The sequence below is a fragment of the Pelobates fuscus genome, chromosome 1 (assembly GCF_036172605.1).
Source record: "Pelobates fuscus isolate aPelFus1 chromosome 1, aPelFus1.pri, whole genome shotgun sequence".
Taxonomy (NCBI): domain Eukaryota; kingdom Metazoa; phylum Chordata; class Amphibia; order Anura; family Pelobatidae; genus Pelobates; species Pelobates fuscus.
In genome coordinates this window covers 263788191-263801294 of record NC_086317.1, presented here as the reverse complement: position 1 = coordinate 263801294, position 13104 = coordinate 263788191, and the positions used below count along the sequence as shown (strand labels likewise).

At 37.5% G+C, this 13104-nt stretch overlaps 2 protein-coding genes across 2 annotated transcripts in view; one reads left to right on the top strand and one right to left on the bottom strand.

Moving 5' to 3' along the window:
- The first annotated feature begins 1835 nt into the window (after window positions 1–1835).
- DOC2B (double C2 domain beta) overlaps window positions 1836–13104 on the top strand; it is a 723119-nt gene continuing 711850 nt past the window's right edge. Inside the window, exon 1 of the mRNA XM_063456994.1 lies at window positions 1836–2366. Within this exon, the coding sequence (XP_063313064.1) occupies window positions 2048–2366 (319 nt within the window). The 5' untranslated portion in view covers window positions 1836–2047. The remainder of the gene's footprint in view (window positions 2367–13104) is intronic.
- Window positions 10973–12353, bottom strand: LOC134612655 (eukaryotic translation initiation factor 5A-1). Its single transcript, XM_063457071.1, has one exon. The coding sequence runs from the start codon at window positions 12329–12331 to the stop codon at window positions 11867–11869; it is 465 nt and encodes a 154-aa protein (XP_063313141.1). The 5' UTR covers window positions 12332–12353; the 3' UTR covers window positions 10973–11866.

The following is a 13104-nucleotide window of genomic DNA, read 5'->3' as shown; positions in this document are numbered from 1 at the left end:
GCGGGTCCTGCCGTCTAAAACAGCAGTTATCTTACCTCCTCGTTCCTGAACCTGAGTTCACACTCATCGACGGGGACACCCCAGCACTTCTCACGTAGAGGCCGATGATCTCCTGGACAACAGACCAGTGGCGCCGAGACGAAGGGAGGTCCACGCAGAAGTTCAGGGGTGCAGCCGTAGAGAACGTGGGCAAAGATAGACCGTCTCACGCCTCTGCCTCTCAGCTACCGTTGAACGATGAGCTTCCCGGCCAATGCACCAAATGATACCGGAGAAACTGACGGAAGCCAAGCACAGAGAGATGGACACAGGTTTCTTCAGGAAGGAAGAGATTCTTTATTGGATCACCGATCGGGACTCAGAGGGACTAGCGTCACCAAAATACAGCAAAGTCTGAGTACTGAATACATAGAGTACATTCCTTATATAGCACTATAGCTCCTCCCACAATTAACTACACCCACACATACCCTTAACCTATTTAATGAATAGAGTCTAAACTCATCCATCCGGTCTAACCACGTGGCTCATCTGATACAAAGGAGAGGGACGCGTAATTCCAGTTCTTACATTCCTGCACCTGGTCAGTACAGTGATGACAGTATCTTAGCTACGTGTTATTAACTAACTGATACTACAAACACATATACATACATATGCCTTGTGGCAATCTTAGCCTGCTAAACTTGTATTTTACTGGAATTACATCACAGTAACTGCTTACCTTTGGAAACTATTTTGATAATGCCATCACCCTTTTATCATCAGCCAAAAGGTTAACCACGTTCTACATATAGTGCATGTGTTTGATCCAAATAAATATTATCACGTGATACAAATGGGTTGGTACTGGGGCAGCAAACAGCAACTACTTGAAACACAACAGATGAAGCGTCAGTTATCAAAGATAGATCTTTATTATTCTACCCGATAGCCACATTTCATACACGTGTTATTTTAATTGTATTCAATTTATTCAGTTCAAAGAAGTTTGCACTTTCCACCGGCTGCATTTGTCTTTTGTTTGCAAATAAATCTGTTTCATATATTCTCTGCCATCTAATCCATTGTGTACTTTCATTTTGCCTTGCATTGCTCACCTTCCTGACACTCTGTAGTTTGTTTTTGTTTGTTTGTGGTTTTTATTTCTTTTTGTATAATCTTATAATATTCATCTAAATGATCTAGCAATATATTATTTCTTTCCTTAGTAATATGCAGATTTATTTCTTAGAGTGAATTCTATAATCCAACGGCCACTTCCTGCATTGTTATATAAAACACAATCACTCTGTGTATTACATGCACAGTTAAGCCCAGCTAAACCATAAAAAAGGACTACACAAAAGCGCTGAAATGATGTCTCTCCATAGTAATTCAGCCATTGCTATTGATATGCAATATCATGTCGCTGAAATATTAACCCTTTCAGGCAACACACAGGGACTGATGATGCAATGTGTTGCTGCACCGTGGCTAGAAGAGGCTTGAAGAACAAGTACAAGAGAGCAAAAAAAAAAAAGATAACAAAAAACTCTAGATGACTGAATAATGAAAGGCACAGCAGGCAGTTTCAGCTATTGGCTTCGTATGGTAGCCTGGTTAAGAAATAGCATTGCCCCTTGCCTTGATCAGTTTGACAGGCAGTGTTTGTAATTATGATGCTGGCAGGTTGAAAAGTAGGGAGCTGCAGAGTGCACCTGACCCATCCCTCATTCCTTTGCTTCCTGCATTCTGCTTGGTTGCCAACAAGTGACATCATCCAGGGCACACCTCCCCTCCTGCCTGTCAATTCTTCTCTCCCTCACATTCATGCTTAGGCTCAGCAGCAACACTGGGAGGATAAAGACTGTTTGTGGCTGCCGGAGCTACAGGCAGTATGCAAAAGGTGTCTGAAAGTCTCAGAGAGAAAGAGACATAGTCATCAGGAGCCTGTTTGACCTTCCATTACAAAGGTTACATTGGCTTCTTTATGTAGCTAAACTTCAAGAAGCCACTGTCCCTGCAATCCATTCTCTGGTTTGGGTTTCAGAGCAGAATCGCATGCATGACACTCCGAAAAGGAGAGAAAATGACCATAAGCATCCAGGAGCATATGGCTATTGACGTGTGCCCAGGTCCTATCAAACCAATCAAACAAATTTCCGACTATTTCCCCCGTTTCCCCCGTGGTATTCCCGCGGCAGTTAGCCGTAGTAACTCCTTGAAATCGAATGTGAGCCAGCCTTCTGTCAGTCCTTCTGAAAGTTCCAGAGAGGAAGAGGAGGATGTGGACAAATTATTTGGAGCATACGGAGCAGCTTCCACTGCCCCTTCTAAGCACGACGAGGAAGTGGACCTTGATGGGTACGATTCAGATGATTGCAGTAAGTTATCTGGATTTCCACTTCATTAAATACTTTGTTGCTCGATTTTGTTGGCTGATATACATGACACAAACAAAGACGTATATCCCACTGTAAAGCGCTATGGAATTTGTTGGTGCTATATAAATATAATAATAATAATAGGTTGATCTGATCAGCAAGGTTCTCTTGCACGTTGTCACCTGTGTATCATTTGCTTTGCTGTGCATGCCTTCTATTCCAAACAGTTGCAATTGAAGATTCTTGCTGTGTAGATGCTATGGTACATAGCTACTCATCAATCAATGCATTGTATCAACTAACTTCCACAATTGGTTTTTAACCCTTGCTATAGCATGTATAGCACACCATCACTTGTGTATGTGAATCAAGCACAACTAAAAAAAACATGCTAAAAAAATTTCTTTAAAGCCAGTATTTTGTTAAATTTTCTCAATTCATAGCATCCTTGCAGCATCATTCCTAGAATCATGTAGGTCAACAGATTTGGCAACATCACTTAGTATTTTAGAATTGTATAGTAATCTTGGTTGATTGTGTGTTAAGAGTATGTCAAAGAAATACCCATGTAAAGGCAAAGAAGATACAAATATTTTAATTATTTTTGCAGTGTGATATTGTGATTAGCTAACGTTTATATGTTTTACTTCCTTGTTTTGTTATCTATAAAATCAAATGAAAAAATAATAATATATAAAACAAACCTCATACTCTTCTTATGGTAGAGATCACACAGACAGGCTCACAAGCTGTGGCAGACCCACCAGTTGCTGCTCATTCTTATGATAATGAGAAAAGGATGCCTGTATTTACCCCGGCTGCCGAAAGGTTTTCAATGTCACATTACAGCCGTCTTAAACCTGCTGATCAGCTAAAGGTGCTTGTCTGTCCTTTTCCGTATAAATCAGCTCTGCCTTGTCATACAGCAGGATCTGGTGTCTATTGTTGTGCTGCCTGAGCAGTATATTTCTATCAGCAACTGTTAAATGCCATGATAATAGATGCAGTGATAATTAGCTATTCAGATGGTGTTATTGGGATTTAAGAGTGATGTACGGTTACAAGGTAACAGAGAGATTAAATATGTCTAAGTTCTATTTTTCTCTCTCGTATTATACTGTCTCGAGGAAAAGTATATGCCTTCTTGACTTCTTGCCTGCTGACTAACATTTCCCTTTGCGAAGCAAGGCTTCACGTTCACTGCTCATTTGGAACCAATGCCTACTATGCATTTTAAGATGTGGGCTGTTCAAGGTAAACCTAAATATAGGCAGAGCTTTGTCGAATTTGGAGCTGGCAAATACTTGTGAGTGTTAAAGAGATGAATATATGTATTGACCTGTAAAATCTGAGCTATAGTTTCTGATCACGCTTTTAGAGAGTTGACTTCACAGTATCTGATGTGTTCACATTGCAGCATGAAGACTTTACTCATTGATTATATGGCCCGTCTATTCAATATGGGATTCTACACAGCATGCTTTCTCTCATTGCTTTTGAGGTGTATATATTCGAGAGAACAAGAAGGTTGTGATTTCGGTAGCTGAGATAGGGAGCCGATTCATCTGTCATTTTCTCTACACTTTGATCATTGAGGAGTTTTTGAGCCTGTGCCTGTACAACTCTAATATCTTCTTCTCTGTTAACCACTTTCTTACAGCACCTTCAGGATATCATAAAGGAGTTGGAACATATCCTAAGAGAGCTGAAACTATGGTTATGCAAGCTTACATGGGCTTCTTAATTTAGCTTCACAGACAGTCCTGCCCAGGATGACCTAATCCTAAGAAACTAAACTTACACATTTACTTCTACACTCAGTCATACTTGATTCTCCAAGGGCTTAATATTGTTATGAAGCATTTAATAATCCACATCCTTAAAGAGTATGCTGAACATTGTCCTGCCAAGCCAGGTACTTCAGTTCTTAAGGTCAATATCACTGATTCTGCACATTACTACATGAATCTCGATCATAAAGAAAAGAACAAAAACGTCATTGGTCCCAATGGCCCCAAATCGGCCCAGACTATGTTGCTTTTGGGGTCCTGTTCAACTGTTATGGGTTTGCTCCCTAATGTGCTGCATCTGGAGACACCAGGGAAATTTCACCAGCAAGAGTAAACACTAGATGCAATGCGCCAAATTCTCTCAGGACATTAAAATCATAATCAAAGTCCATCAAGACAACTCTGCCCTGAGTGGAACCAACTTGGCTATCAGCCAGTTAACATACATTGCTCATGCACACATACTTAGGGATACATATAACTTTGCCATAGTTATGAAAATGCAAGAAAAAGGTTGCCCTGCAGTATATATAATGCATATTCTGCAGGATTCTTAATAGCCTAATTACTTAATCTTATAAACCTTCCTTTGAATTCTACGTACTACAGGGAAACCCTTTTCATGTGCTGCCCATAAATATGCATATGTGATATGCGTCCCTGAAAACATGGTGGACCCGATAACCCTACACATTCCAAACGGATGCACCTATTTTTAGGTGGACAATCCACTTTTTTGGGTGGGTCAGACAGACCCTCATCCCCACCCCTCTGTCAAAATTAGGACTTATGAAACAGAGCACATTTTTACCTGAATATTATTCTAACATTTGATTTGATACTCAGAGTATAGTGCCTCTCCTTTTTGAAATGCAAACTGAACTTCATCCTCTTTCCCCTTTACTGCATCTGCTTAAATTATTCTATTATTCCATCTCTTATAAAATGCATGCCATTAGAAAATTATTCATGGAGATAATACAAATTCAGTACTGATTTATTTTGATTAAATGTCAATAACTTGACTGAGAGGCCCACCTAACATTGAATGCCATATAATTGCAATGCTATTTAACTAGGTCCCTTTAATTCACTTATAATTACATTGTTAAGGGTTGACATGATCAAATCTACTGGAGACAGAATAACTGAAAACAAATGGTCATTTAGGATACTAGGATCTACATCAACTGTACCCTGAGAAGGTTTTGACAGATACACCTAGGACTTGCAAAAAGATGGCTGGTGCAGTTTGCAATTACTTCCATGTCCCTAGAGCAGAGCTCTGCAGTGATCTCCATAGTCCTTTCGTGGATCTGCTTTTTCAAAAAGAAGATTATTTTTTTTTTTCACGGTGCGTTCTGTATCATTAAATAGCACTAACCAAGATACTTTAGGAAATATCTGTCGGTGAGCACAGCTATATCTCTTCTATGATTGTATCGCCCATGATTATGAGAATGAGATGGCTCTGTACACGGCAAGATTTGTATTTTCAACTCCCGGGTTTGTTATTACCTGAAGGCTCCTAACAGCTGAGCCACTTCTAGATGAAAGAATATATATTTTCATTACAATTTGTTTTGCCATTATTAATATTTTTTTCTTTTGTGCAAAGGAATAGAATCCCTAGGCTTTTCATACCTTCAAGCATAAATATCCCCTTTGGATCTTCACTTTCCCAGTAAACATTTGGTTTTTTATTCAGCTCAATGATTTGCCACTTGTTGAGTAGGTTAATCCTGGTTTAATAAGATAATGTATTGGAAAACATGCTGATAACAAATCTCCTGTTTAAATTGTACATCACCCAAAGATCCACATGTGGAGGGACCTGCAATGTATTGTGCCACCTGCCAGACACAGCAGTTATTATTGTCAGTTTGTATTGAATGTATTGTAGATGGTGGCAAGGACAGCTATGATTTTCCTGCCTATAATCATTCCTGGCCACAACATAAATACTTCTGTCTTTATGCACAGCACATTTAATTCGGTCGGCTGCATACACAATCAAAAGGTATTTAAACATTCTCACATTTATCGTATAGTAAAACATAAAAAAATAATTTGATTTAATAATCAAATTTATATTAGCATGTGTTTTTTTTTGTTATTTTTTAATTGCCATCAATTTTAATTCTTAAAAATGTCAGGTAGCACAGGTAGGCATCTAAATGCAAAATAGATAGGACAAACTGACACTTACAGAATATTGGGCATAACTGGCACTCGTCTGTGCCTTTATACTACTCTCATTAAGGAGAGCTCATTCAATATGTGAACCCCTAAAAAAAAACAAAAACAAAAAAACATAAACTACAATTTCTGGCTCATTTACAGTGTTATTTACTAAAGTGAGAACTAAAAATAAATTGTAAGGCGCTTAAAGTGCTGCCCCATTAACAAAATAAGAAAACAAACAAGCAAACAATATATGCGACATGTGAATGAATTTATCTGGAAATTGCAGGCATAAAACATCTAAAAATCATATATTGGTATTGATTAATAAATATGTGTGTGTATATTTGTAATGTGTGTGTGTGTGTGTGTAGGTTTGTATGTGTGTGCATATCTCTGCTTGTTATGTATTGGGTGTGAATCTGTGAGTATAGTGAGTGTATGCAAATATGGAAATGCATGCAGGGTTGAGGATAATGTTAGAAATTGGAAGGGAAATTGGAGTTTAAGGTTTGAGAGGGGTTAACATCACAGTTAGTTTACCTACAGTGTTTAGTGTTAAAAGGATTATAAGATTAATATGAGTTACTGTTGTATGAAGTGTGTTTAGAATGATTCAGTTTAGGATTAGAGCTGGGTTAAATTTAACAGTTTAATAACTGTTTAATGACAGATTCTTGCATTTGTGCCTGGAAGTTTATAATTTGGGTTTCAATTTAATATAATTATGAGTTTAGTAAATAGATTCTGGATGCGAACTCTTGAAGCTAAAGGTATATTTAATCTTTTACATGAAGGAGATAAAGAGGCTGGCAAAAGAGATGCAATATGCAGGAATTCGTAATCAGAAAACCATATATCAGAAATGAGCCAACCTTTAAATCGTCTATATTATTGAAGTCCTTTCTGTTTAAAATGTAAATTACAAAGAGCATATTTTTTTTATAGTTTCCCTTTAACTTTTCACGTGGATCAGCATTTTGAAAATCAATGCAAGCTGTTTGCAGCTTCTGGAAACACATTAATGAGAAAAACCAGACAAACAGATACGTAAGCACCAGCACTAAGAACAGTGACATAAACAGTCTCTCGCCAGTGAGCCAGCCCCTGCTAAAAAAACAAAAAAACCCTGTCCATGCTATTTCCACATTTGTAGGAATAAATCCACAAATGTATTGCACTCACAGAGTACTCTACAGACAGGACCATCAGTTAAAAAATAAACAAAAATATTAGTAATACACAAATAAACTAATACATCACGAATAAACTGTATAAAACATATGTAATAAGTACACATAAGAATGATATAGATAATGTAATTAAAATATGCACAATTTTTTTTTTTTTTTTTTTAAAACATTAGATTTAAAGAAAGATACTCACTGCCTTAATATTGTGCAAATATCCAGTAATTACATGATCTGCCCCAAGCTTTACCCTCTCCGGACATTGATTGGTCAGTCATCACACTGGTCTGTTAAGTCTGGCATTTTGGCACAGCACTGCAAGAGTTAAAAGGACACTATATGTCATTGTATGTCATGTCATTTAAGTGGACTGGATACAGTGTCCCTTCCCCTCTTAGTCCTGCAATGTAAATCATTGTCGTTTTTGAGAAAGTGTAATGATTACATTGCAAAACTAAGACTGCCTCTCGTGGCTTTCTATCAAACAGCCACTAGAGGCACTTCCTGGTGGCAAACCATTTTTTGGTCGCCTAACTGACGCTGGACATCATTTCGCTCTAAATGGAGACATCCAGCATCATTTAAATCCCTTAGGAAAGCACTGAGGCAGTGACAGCAGAGGAGGCAGAGCGCCGACCCAGCGCTGTCGGAGATTGGCGCAGGAATCGGGTGAATAAACAATGGATTTTTAACTCTTCACATGCTGGGGTAGGCTTGAGTGATGGGGCCGGGTAGAGTGAACTATAGTGTAAGGAATACCTTTAAAGTATACTGGAAGCTTCTGATTAGCAGAAATCAAAACTCTTTTTTTTCTCTGTGAAGAGTCTCTGTTCTGCTCAGTGCAGGTGTTTATATCGTTTGTAGTTTTGGTCTCGGCTTTTTGTTTATGTAAACTGTTAACTGAAGTGCATCTCCCTGAATGCTTTGATGTGCATCCCATTATATTTACAGCTGTGTTTTTGGAGTTAGGATTGGCTGCTTTATAGGTGCTAGTAAGAAAGAAGTATTGAAGAATAGAATAATTAGCAGAAAGGAGGCAAAAAATGAAATGGGAAATCTATATTGGAAAATGCATATTAAAAGAAAAGAAAAATCTCTTTTGACATTTTATTACCTCTTTTTTTTATCTTCTTCTCTGACTCCTTCAGGTTGTAGTACGTTATTTATTCAGCATTGGAATGACACGCACAGACAAACTATGTTGATAGACAATACTTGTTATAAATCATTTTGATAATTTCATACTTCTTAATGAAAAAAATAAATTTTAAAAAATGCATACATAATTGAATTGCATCTGGCTCCAATATTTTCCCTGGCATGTACATGATTTTGCTATCTGAAATGCACAATTCATGTTACAATTCACACTTTTTCCATATGCTCAATAAAAATGTTTTGTTTTTTTCCTCAAATAACATGCATTTATTTGAATGTATATGGGTTTTTATCGGTCCTAATACTCCACTACTTTCATTACACGGTTACCCCTTAACCACAGCAAAATTCATACACTACATCAGAACTCTGTTCATCAGACTCGGTCTTGACCCCACAGGATTTTCTGGACACTCATTCAGAATTGGAGCCGCTTCGGCGACTTCAAGCCACAATGTCCCAACTCACATAATTAAAAGATTAGGGCGGTGGAAATCTGCTGTATACACCACTTACATTCCACAATCAGAACAATAATTAAGATTAGCATTTAAAGGTCTAGCAATGTAACTCATGTTCAATAAAGTTATTTGTTTACTCCAACCTTTTTGCCCTCTTTTATCACAGGCCTACCCCCTACGTCGGTTCCGGCACACCACAACCGACGTTATATTCTTATGTACTTATCATACCTTACGGCTTTTGTCCCCGACTACAAATAGAAAGGCGTAGCCTGTAACCCGGCTATAAAAGCTCAGGCCCCCTTCTAATCAGAACCGGTATCGCTGGGTTCATCCCTCCCACCTCAACCCTTTATCACTATTTATGGGTAGGCCCTCTTTTATTACAAGCCGGTTCCGGCACACCACAATCCCACAATCGACTGTTATATTCTTTTTTTTTTTTTTTTTTTTTTTTTTACCACTTTAAATTTGTATTTACAAAACAAGTGTACATTTTATGATGCAAAGTAACTGTAGACCACAGAGGTAACATACATTAGCAAGAGCAATCATTAGCAAGAGCAACTTAACATTTAACTTGAATCTGAAATGTATGCAACAATCAAATAAGCATTTTAACAGTTACAGAATTAGCCATTTAAACCAACTTTCACATGGTTTGTAGGTTCTATGCTTAAGTGAAGCTGGGCAAGAGGGAAAAGCACAAATTAAAGTCACACAACACATCTGCTATAATCGTGTTGGTCATTTCAATCCTTATGTGCAAAGGACGGTCATCCCCCCAGAGTAGATCTATACATATTACTTTCTGCAAAATTACCAAGGACATCTAGATCACAACGGGAGACTAGAAACCAAAATGTAGCCAACAGATTGATGGCCATGCACAAAAAGAAAAAAAGTATAAGGACATAATGAGTAAAGAATTATTTTTTTAACCAGTTTCTAAGTAACTCCATGTTTTCACACAAGTTGACAGTTTAGAGAGACTTAAGCGGTTTCTTTTTGAAAGAACACATTGAGTGAATAATAGAATGGCAGTGCATTTTAGAGCAGTAACCAAACTCTAGCCCTTAAAGATCACCAATGGGTCAAAAACGAACCATTCACTAATGTGTACTCAGTTGGGTGAATATTCAGGTTTTCATTAAGAAGCGACAGATGAGTAGAAACATTTGTTTAGTGTCACTTTAGACTGCATATTCTGAATGCATGCAGAGAATAGAAGCCAGTGTTAGTCAGCACATTTACAATTTTCCTAAACCTTTCAAGAAAGTCAAAAGATTACAGTAACCAGCATTCCTGCACTAGGTGTCCTTCAAGATGAAATACACAAACTGACCAAATGTAACACTTAAAAGTTCACACAAAGTACATGAAAAAAATTGTGGGATTTCTACGTAGCGGTAAGAAGTGTACGCAAATTATCCAATTTAAGCCACATCTAGCTTTAAAGACATCAGAAAGATGTTCAGTTGTAGGGCAGGTGCTTAAAGTAAGTAGGCACAAGAGAGGAGATGTTATACGTCAATATTACACAGAAATGTTGTGCTGCACAAACTATGAAGATCTTACTTCCCAGAATGCATGTGAGGGAAGAGTGTTCCGCCAAGGTTGGTGGGCGAGGTAATTGGAGATTAAATCCAGAACTGTTACCTTACCAGCTTTAAAAAGGTACCTTAGATATATTAACACAGTTAAATACATAAGAGGGATTTGACAGCTTTGATAAAAGTACTCGACGATTGCATGATCATTGTCCACATTGTCACAAAAGGTAGAATCCACAAAATAAAAAATCACACTGGAAGCACTGCAAACCGATTCCCAGGTAGGTCTTTACTCAGTTTAATATTTCAAGATAAATACAAGGAAAAAAGCAACTGAACTGCATTTTTCTATTTTTATTTTTTTTTCAGTCTGATGACAAAGGCCTCAAGTGAAAATCTGTAGCGTTAACAACTCTAACTCTCATTTGTGCCATGTATGCCCACTATGTAAATCATACAACATACAGAGTGCCTGTCTAAACTTTAGGCAGGCTTTGACACCAGTTTATAAGGTTACAAAATGCAAGCCAACATGTTGGCATAGGAGAGTACAGAGGTAATACAATTTTGTTTGCACATGGCCATCAGGACTTTTAAATTTGTTTTATAATGATGGGACAGGGAAGTTGCAAACAAACTGGCATTTCTAAATCACTTAAGTTACTCAGTCCAAGCTGTGAACTTTGTACTCCAGACATAACATGCATAAGGCTTAAAACTTTATTTTTTAGTTTTAGAGTTCTAGGTATCATTTTGTTCTAAGATATACTAAGGGGTACTTTAAAAATCACACTGCCCAGTCAACTGTCCTTTTATCCTAGGTGTATGTAACCAGTATTTTTCATCAACACTTGATTTAAACTATGCATCTGGAGCAGATTTGATGCAACAAAACTAATGCCGTCAGTTCAGATGGACCTTCAAAATGAACACCTGCAAGGATATCAACACCTAAAGCATTCAAACTGAATCTAACTGCAGTGATTTGGAAAATAGCCAGTTAACCTGCATAGCCCATTTCCGCTTCGAGCAAACACATGAAAACAATTGGAAAAAAAAAAATAATGAGGTTTTGAAAAGGCCATATGCTTTGGTGACAATCCGAACCAAATTTAAGATCTGTTTATCTTGACCTGAGCACTTTGCTCGAGCCTGGGAATATGTTTATTTGGTCATGGCCTTGATGGCAACGGCACACTCCTCATTCATAGCACACAAGACGGAGATCATAATCTCTTCTCCGCCTTCAAATCTAGTTTCTATTTCTTTTCCCAAATCACCATCTGGCAGCTTAAGATCATCACGAACATCACCACTGTCAGTCAGAAGGGAAAGGTATTTGTCGTTGATCCCAATCAGTTGATAATCACTTCTTTTAATATTTGGAACATCCATGTTGTGGGTAGATGGACAAATATCTTCATACTTCTTACCACTGAAAATATCAATACCAACAAGGTGAACCTTGGCATGACCATGTTTGCCGGTCTTAGAAGTAGACATTTCAACAATTTTACAAGGACGTCCCTTCAGAACCACAAAGCCGTTTTTGCGCAGGGCAGAGCACTGCATGGGGAAAGTGGTGGAAGCTCCAGCATCTCCAGTGGTGAAATCGATATCATCTGCCATGTTGCTGGGTGTCTTGCAACAAAAAAAGCGACTGTTATATTCTTATGTACTTATCTTACCTTATGGCTTTTGTCCCCGACTATAAATATATATATATATATAGTTACTATGTAAAAGAAATAACATTTCCATCTCGTAAAAACCTTCAACTATCATTAGCTGCAGCTTCTGTAACTTCTGCAGCTGATGATGATCTGCTTCCTTTTTTTCCATGCATAAACTTTCAAATTAAAGCTGGGTATCTAGATGTAGAATTTCGACCATTTATGATGCAGTAAAACTATTTATTTATGAATGATTGTGCAAAAACTATACAAAATTGAATTTAAAAATATAGCTAATTATTTAGGACAAATGCTATAAAAACACAAAAGATGTGTTGGAGGTAAAACTATTGTAACACATTTTGCAAGCTAAAAATAAAATCACCAACATCAAGGTGTATGTCCATACATTTTAAGCTATTCTTTTATTTAAAAAAAATAATAATTTTTAGGTAACAAAAAAAGTATTTATCTGAGAAAATAGGTGCAGCAAAGAATATAAGGTTCAACGCGTAGGAACATGACTTGGAATGCATTAGTATTATTTTTAACATAGATATATAAAATGTAGTATCATATAAAACATACTCTGAAGTTAAAGGGCTACTCCAAGGACCATGACCAATTCAGTGACTTGATGTGGTCATTGTACCTGGAGTCTGTATGTGAAGCTTTTCAGGTGAACCCCTTCACTGTGCTTAGTTAGCCAGTCACTATTGTTCCGGGCTG

Bases quoted from the DNA above. Each gene is read 5' to 3' on its own strand.
- LOC134612655 (XM_063457071.1), bottom strand. From the start codon at position 12,331: ATGGCAGATGATATCGATTTCACCACTGGAGATGCTGGAGCTTCCACC.